The sequence below is a fragment of the Malaclemys terrapin genome, chromosome 7 (assembly GCF_027887155.1).
Source record: "Malaclemys terrapin pileata isolate rMalTer1 chromosome 7, rMalTer1.hap1, whole genome shotgun sequence".
Taxonomy (NCBI): domain Eukaryota; kingdom Metazoa; phylum Chordata; order Testudines; family Emydidae; genus Malaclemys; species Malaclemys terrapin.
The window spans coordinates 10418692-10427086 of record NC_071511.1 but is presented as its reverse complement, the minus strand read 5'-3'; the positions used below and the strand labels follow the sequence as shown (position 1 = coordinate 10427086).

At 46.2% G+C, this 8395-nt stretch overlaps 1 protein-coding gene across 1 annotated transcript; it reads right to left on the bottom strand.

Moving 5' to 3' along the window:
* Positions 1–2905: 2905 nt before the first annotated feature.
* Positions 2906–5730, bottom strand: GPR27 (G protein-coupled receptor 27). Its single transcript, XM_054034406.1, has one exon. The coding sequence runs from the start codon at positions 5082–5084 to the stop codon at positions 3951–3953; it is 1134 nt and encodes a 377-aa protein (XP_053890381.1). The 5' UTR covers positions 5085–5730; the 3' UTR covers positions 2906–3950.
* Between the last annotated feature and the right edge of the window lie 2665 nt (positions 5731–8395).

Sequence of the window (8395 nt, the reverse complement as noted above, 5' to 3'; positions counted from 1 at the left end):
TTTGCCCAAAGTCACCCAGCAGGCCAGTGACAGAATCAGAAATAAAACCCAGGGTCCTGAGTCCCAGTCCAGTGCCATATCAACTAACCCACGCTGCCTTATGTATGTTTCTCTCATCCAGTTGTTCAGAGGGACGGTGTCCAATTGTTAGCCCGATTACCACTCTTGCATACTATCTGAGATTATTGTCTGTTCGCTGCCACTTACTCCTTCTGTGACCTTGGTCAAACCACTTATCCCCATCCTACATATGGGGTAACTGAGGGAGAGAGGTTAATACTTCCTACGGATGATGTGAAAACTAATTAGCTAACATTGTAAAGTACTTTGAAGGGGTTCATTAGAATTATTACTGAATATGATGGTTTGTGCATTTGTTTTTAGTAACTTTCTAACCCTTATAACCATCTATGGAAAAACAGACTTCATCTTACTGTTTCTATGTTTCTTTTGCTGTTCTACTTCCTGATAAATTGCTTTGCGTATTCTTAGGGCAGGGATTGATTCTGCCAATTGTATATAACTTGTGAAGTGGGTTTGGTTGGTATACATGTACTGTAAGCAATACGCAACAGAGGGTCCTGTGGCACCTTTGAGACTAACAGAAGTATTGGGAGCATAAGCTTTCGTGGGTAAGAACCTCACTTCTTCAGATGCAAGATGTAATCGGGCTAACAATTGGACACTGTCCCTCTGAACAACTGGATGCAAGATGTCTTGCATCTGAAGAAGTGAGGTTCTTACCCACGAAAGCTTATGCTCCCAATACTTCTGTTAGTCTCAAAGGTGCCACAGGACCCTCTGTTGCTTTTTACAGATTCAGACTAACACGGCTACCCCTCTGATACTTGTAAGCAATACAGCTTTCTTCATGTGCATCAGTCTTTGGTGCTTAATTTTGTATTTTCTGGGCCTAAATTATATTCTGTTATGGAACACTGATGTAAGTCCAAAATAGCTCCATTAAAGTCAGAGGAGTCACTCCGGTCTTTTTTCTTTGTGTAGGTGGGTGAAGAATGAAATATATTAAGCATTTCCATACTCTGCCCTCTGTCCATTTCAGAATTCCCTTAGATAGCATTGGGAATTGCCTACAAGAATAGGGAGTAATATACAGCCTTACGTATTTGTTGACATTCTTTTGTTTTATCTAAGCCTTTTAGTATATCAGAGCCAGATTTCACTGTCATTGAAGTGAACGGAAAAACCACCACCATCTTCAAAGGATGCAGGATCAGGCTCACCATCCCCACATGGGATTTCATGTATTGAGGTGGAAACTTCTCTGGTTTTAGTGAGAATGTCATACAGCGACATTGTCCTTTACAGCAGAATGATCTGATGCTGCTGTCTGAGTTCCTAAATATTAATAGAACCACCATTCTCCTGGAGGTGATTTTTCATTTCCACCAGTGTTGACTATAGATTTCTGTTCATGCCTCTAGTCTTACAAGAAGTGAAATCTGGCTCTGGCGGTGGCAAGAACACTTTTACATCGCTGCTTTATAAAAATATAGTGTTTAAGATGCAGTTATCTTCCCCCTAAGAGTTTAGAAGCTATGTTTAGTGGTTTCTTCATCCTCTCCCCGCCGCCCTGCACTCACCAAGAAAGCTTTTTAAATCAAGCTTAGAGAAGAAAAAAAAAATACTGGGTTTCTTATTTCTGTTGGTAAGGAAAGGGAAGAGGACGTGGATGCGCATTTTCAGACTGTTAATGTGTCCTTAAAAGGTATCCCCGGTTGTCACATTCTTGTATCTCTACAAGACCTTTTTTAATTTTCAGAGGCAGTGTTTCTCTGTAAAACTTGAATAAAACTGAAAAGAACTAGTTATACCCAAAAGGCAATTACCAATGATGTATGGATGTCTGTGAATTAGCCTTAACTGAGTAGGAATTGTATGTTCTCTCCCTCCCCTTAAAAAAACCGTATTTGCACTTGCAATTCTGTAACTGTCGATTAAGTTTCACTTTGTAGTTCAAAGCTTTGAACTATTTAAGTCACTATCAGGCTCCTTTTTCAAACTTTGGCAAAATCCAGCCACTGATGATTTAAATTCATGTTCCTGTTTTTGAACCTTTTCATCTGCTTTCTGTACGTTACTACTGAAGCGAAAGCTCAAATCGCAAAGCCTGCACTACATACTTCAGGAAATTTTGTCTCTTTAGTTTTCTAGACTCAGAGTTACAGCAAAAATTTGGTTTCACCATTCATTATCCAAGTCTTCTCAGCCCTCTAATTTAACTGTCTCACCTAACAACAACTTGTAGTCTCTTCCATTAAGGTTAAGATGTAGCAAATACATCTGTGCAGTAATTTTACACTCAGGACAGATATCTCATCTAGTAGATGTATAATAATTTTGGACTAGGTTTATGGAAATACTCTCGTAGCAGTCACTGAAATTTCTTCGTAGAAATTAAGTCCCTTATATCTGTCATGTATGTGACTTGTTATAAAACAGTGAAAATATTACAGTTTGCTAAATTTTATGTCAGAGAGAGAGCTTCCTTGCCAAACAAATGTTTTTTTTACTACATATCTCTGAAGAAGCTAATTCCTGGTATGGATAGGATAGATTGGTTCAGGATCCCACTCCCAGCAACTCAGTTAATACCTTTTAGGTAAGTCTTTTACAGCATAAGCCACAATAAAAAAATATAAAAATGCCTCGCCTATTAATAATTCAAAATAACCTTCCTGATAAATGGAGCCTACAGATGAGCACAATGTTAAACCAAGCAACTGTGTTAAACTCCTTTGCCTACTAAAATTAGTGATACATAATTATCCAGAATTTTCCCATCATTAATAGAAAAGCAATTTTTTTACATGACAATTAGTTTTAGCAGACAGAAAAATAATTGTGCTATTTAAACCGGTCACCCATCATGAACTTAAGTCTCTTTAAAAATACTTTAGTCACTTTTATTGGTATAAGTACCTAAAATGAGTTTGAACAGCAAATGAGAACTCTCTGCTTCTCCACGATATCCTAAACTGTGAATTATACTCAGACATAAGAGACATGCAATTTTGAATGCACACAAATTGTCAGAAAGCACTACTCTGCCATTCTAAAACAATTTCATAAAGTTTCAGTATTTTATTAAAGAAAACAGTCAAAACGTACAAGTATGTGACCCAGTTTTGTAGATAACTTCCTACAAAGTCAGTAAAATATTAATTCAATCTAGTTTAAAAACTGGTATAATTGATCATTTTTAAAGTTGAGATTCATTTTAAAATCACATTTCACAAAGAATTCTGAAGTATTACCAAATGAGTAGTGCAACAAGAAAATTAAAATTAGTTCTACACTGTGTTTGCATTTCAGGCAAAAATTACATCACTGCTTTCAATACTTAAAATCACTTGAGACTGTCAACCCAACAGCTCCCCATAGAAACTGAACACTGCTTCTGAACACTTTAGGAACTTCCTCTTCTTGACTTCAAAACAAATAATAAAACAACATCTTTTGAGGTCATCAAAAATAACTTTTGTATAAAATTTTGTCTTGGCCTTTATCAAATCTTGAATAAAATTGTTAAGCCTTTATCAAAACCGACAGGAATAGGGGATAAAACTACCATGGCCTTTTATCCAGATCAGGTGCAATCACACCTACAAAGGTTAGAAGCAAGACCAGAAACTCGGAGCCCTGTTTTGTTTTTTAAAAACCACACAAAGACAAATAAATAAAACTGCTTCTTACAGCCTAAAGTTGGGGGTATTTTGTTCATGTAAGTGGCCCATAGGCAGCAATCTCTTATGTTTTGAAGATAGTGTATGCAGAGTATAGAAAAATAAACAAAATAGCTTCTTAGAGCTGAAAGTTTGGGGGCAGGGTGGTGATTTGAATTTCCTCAGAACCAGCACTCCCTTGAGTGCATATGCAGAAATATGGAAAAGGATCTATTTTTTTTTTCCATTAAAAGAGAAGCGACCCTACATGCCAAAGCTCTTGAGATCACAAAGGATGGTGCCCTGGGTGCTCTGTATGCTTTGGCAGCAGGGGAAGTGGGCTCTGAAGCAGACCCTGAGCTCCTTGTTGAAGATGAAGCACAGGATGGGGTTGACTCCTGCCTGGGCAAATGTCATCCAGACCGAAGCAGTCAGGTAGACCTGCGGGATGGTGCTGGCCTTGATGAAGACCCGCAGGTAACAGGCCACGATGTAGGGGGACCAGAGCAGCAGGAAGAGCAGGGTGATCATGTAGAACATCTTGCAGATCCTCTTCTCCATCTTGAACTCCTCCAGCACCAGCAGCCTCTTGATCTGGCTGTGGGTGGCCTGCCTGATGCCCACCAGCGTGGGAGGAGTGGGGCCCCTGCCAAAGCCAGCCGTCCAGTTGGCAGCAGCTTGGCCGGTGGCTCCCGGCCCGTGGAAGGTCCAGTTCTGGCTGATGGCCGGGACGAGCTGGGCCGGCTTCATCTTGCGGTGGCCGTGGATGAAGAAGAGGAGCTTGACGTAGACCAGGTGGGTGGCGGCGATGACAGCGGCCAGCATGAGCATGAAGCCCAGCGTGTCGTTGGCCTTGACGTAGCGGTGCTCGAAGATGCACTGCTCCTCCTCCCGGATGAACTTGTAGGTGCCCACGTCGAAGACGGGCGGGAAGGCCATGGCCATGGCCAGGGTCCAGACCATGCACACCATGGCCAGGCAGGTCCAGCCCGTCATGCGCTTGGCGTAGAAGCGGTGGTGGGCGATGGCCATGTAGCGGGTCACCCCCACGCAGAAGAGCAGGAAGGCGGCGTGGAAGCAGAAGAGGACGGCCAGGAAGGCCAGCACCTTGCAGCTGAGCGGCCCGTGGGGCCAGGCGGCCGCCCCGCTGCGCACCGACAGCATGACGAAGGGGAAGCAGGCCAGCGAGCGCAGCGCGTCGGCCAGGCACAGGTCCAGCAGCAGGTAGTAGGGCGCGCGGTGCAAGTGCCGGTCCTTCAGGATCAGCCAGGCGAAGAGCACGTTGCCGGCCAGGCTGACGCACAGGATCAAGCCCAGCGTGGCCAGCTTGAGGCCGGAGGCGCTGAGCAGGCCGCCGGGGCTGGGCAGGTGCGGGCTGAGCTCGCTGGCGTTCGCCATGGAGCGGGTAACGGGGGGCGCCTCTCCTCCGCCTGGCTCCACTCACACGCGGCGGGCGGCTCCGGTCTCAGCGCTCACCTCCCACGGCGCCCCCCAGGACACAGGCGGCGGCATCCATCCCTGCCAGCCGCCGCGGTGCGCTCCGGCCCCATCCCCGCTCCCCGCCGGCTCCCTCTCCGCGATCGGTGCCGCTCCGCTGCTTCACGCACAGGCCAGGCTCAGGGCTGGGCTGGGCGGGTGCGGAGCGCGGGGGCTGCGCCCCCATGCCGGCATGCGGCCCCCCTTCCTCTCCTCCTCCGCCCGCCGTCCCTCCTGCCGCGGGGCGGGATCCTCATCGGGGGACATGCAACTTGAAAGGTCTCCTAGCGCCGCCGGGGGAGGGAGGCTGCCGGGGGAGGGGGCGCCTCGGCGCCGGCATCGTGCAGCATGGCCCCGCTCCCAAGCCTTTTGTCTCCCTCCTTCCTTCCTTCCTTCCTTCCCACGGGGCGTTACCTGCCGCGCCCGCCTCCCACCGCCTTTCCCGGGGCAGCCAGGCCGGGTAGGCTGCAGCCGCCGCGCGGGGAGCGCCGGAGGCACCGAGGCTGGAGGCGGAGGAGAGCAGCCGCTACCTTTGGGGGCTGGCTCGGGCTCAACTTCCGGCGAGATGCTTCTCCGGAGCCAAGTTTAGGGGCAGGCTGAGCCTGCGCAGAGGTGCCGGAGCCAGGCAAGCCGGGGGGTGGAGCTGTCCGCGGCTTCGTCCTGTCCTTGTTTGCCCCCCCCCCGGCCCCCGCCCTCAGGACAGCGGGGGGAACCCACGCGTGGGGCAAGTTAACCGGCGAGGGGATGAAATGGGCCAAGTCTCTTTAGTGGCGCTCATCCACTGGGGCAGCTGAGTCGTGCCCTGAGTGTGCGTGGGGAGTGAAGGGTGGGTGGGCTTCACCCTGCTGTGTGTTTCAGAGTAGCAGCCATGTTAGTCTGTATCCGCAAAAAGAAGAACAGGAGTACTTGTGGCTGCGTGGACATTTCTGTGCCCCTCCCTGCCAGAGGATAAGTTGGTTGTTTTGTTTTGTTTTTTATCCCTCCCTGGAGCTCCTTTGCCTTCAGCGGGGACCAGCTGTCATGTAACATCTCTGGGGAGAAAAGGGGGGAGACATTTCCCCCCCCACCCACTCACTCACTCATTCTTAAATTCAGAGGCTGTCCCCATCAGCGTGGATTTTACCTCTCCTCCCAAGGGAAGCGATCCTTATCAGTTACCAACGAGCGCCTGCCTACCATAATCCAAACATGCGGACAGAAAGACACAAAATGAGGGTTGGGAGACCAAGTGTGAAAAATCAGGACACTTTTTTTGTCGGGGTGGTGGTGGAAATAGTTGCTTATATAAGACAAAACCCCTAATGGCGGGATGGTCCCGATAATATTGGGATGTCTGGTCACCCTAAATGAGGGACACAATGGAAAAGAATAGTTCCTGAAATGTAAAGTAGCGTGGGGTCCATTTGTTTAATATGATGGCTAATACTTTCAGGAACTTTGATTTCATGGCTTCCTGACAGAAATAATTTGCAACAGTAAATAAAGTATACAAATACAAATCAAAACCGCAGCAGGTCTGGATTCCACATGTGTTAATTAGTATCTGACTCTTCAGGTAGCACCATTGATTTCTCTGGGGCCACGCAAAGAATACGGTACTATTCAGTATGGATAGGAATGTCAAAATCTGGCCCAAAATAAATAATGTTTGAAATGAAACATCGGTGTAGGGACACTAATCTCACTGCCCTGGCCAAATTCCAACAGAGGCACTGCCTGTCCTCATTCCCAATAATACAATACGGAGTAGAAAATGCTTCCCCTCTTGGTCTAACAGCTGTGGGCTGTTAATAGTCTCCAGGTTCCACCCCAGAGGTAGCTGTCAGAGAGGGTGAAGTGATTCCTAATGTACATATAGTTTATAAAGTGCCTATTTCAGATGAAAGTATATCCATACAAAATATTCTTGAATTAGCTTTTGCCAGCGTTACAGAGATTAGTACTTTACTCCATGGGTAGCCCCTTGGCTTCAATGGAACCATTCACAGTAACTGCAACTCTACAAGAGTAAGGCTGGCAGAATGGGGCCCATCATTATTTATTGGCTAGTTTAAAAAAAAAACAGCAGGTTTTTGTGGCAAACAAGTAAATGCAGGTACAAAATAAAGGCTGTTCCCTAGTAATGGGAATGAAATCAGAAATATGGCTCAAGTGCTCTTTGAAAGATTTGGGGCTAATGTTCTGTTCCTGCACAGGAACGAGGGACAGGGATGGTGGGCAAAAGTGGCTTTGAAACACCTAGTTGCTTGCTGTTTTCATGTCTAGGGGACTGTCAGCTCCAGAGTTAAGTTACAGCAACCGTGGCACCATCCACAGCTCAGAATAGCCACAGAAAGATTTTTGTGACAAGGTGGTGAACACACCTTAGATCTGGGTACAGTGGTGCAACTGAACTGTTGGTGACAATTAATTTAATATGGGTACTAGTTTGGCTAGTGTTGTCTTGGGGAGCCAGTGTGGTGTAGGGCAAGGTGCTGTGCTTCTGGTTCCTCTTCCACCCTTTGTCTTGCCTACTTAGTATAAACTTCAGGACTCTCTCTCTCATTTTGTGTTTGGACAGCATCTATCACAGTGAAGCCCTGTTCGCGGTTGGGGCCTGTAGGTGCAACTGTAATATAAATAATTACAACATGATGTAGTTTTCTCAATAGCCTCTTGTGAGGGCCTTTGTCAAAGACTTCCTGAAAGTGTAAACAAATTATAGGAATCCATTCAGTATTATTTCTTCTTCAGGCTGTCAAAGTGGATTCCATAGAAAATAGTTAGACAGTCATACCAGCCCAAGAAAATTAAAATACTAGGCTAGACAGAATCTATTTGAATAGAACTTTCTGCCTAATTTCAAAATTTTACTGTTGGGTTTAGTGCCAAAGGATCAGATTCTGATCTCTGTTACACCACTGTACGTTTGGATTAACTCCATTGAAATCCCACCATTGGTGTAACTGAGATCAGACTCGCCCAAAGAACGGGCCAGGGCAATTTACGCTAATTCGTCACATAGATTTTTGTTCTGGTTTGTATTTTTATATGTTGCTATCATTAGGCAAGCAGAGAGACCCTGATAGCAAAATGCAGATAATTAAGTCTGCTTTTTGCTTACTGCCGATATAGCCAAGCTGATTTCAGCTGTTAGGTTTCTCATTTGCACAGAAGTTTTACTATGCCTATGGGTCGTTTAGTGTTCTGCACAGTTTTCAAGGCAGTCTCCCCTACACAGCCTGAATGGTCCT

What these genes read in the sequence shown, in the direction of transcription:
- GPR27 (XM_054034406.1), bottom strand. Translation starts at nt 5,084, where the DNA reads ATGGCGAACGCCAGCGAGCTCAGCCCGCACCTGCCCAGCCCCGGCGGC.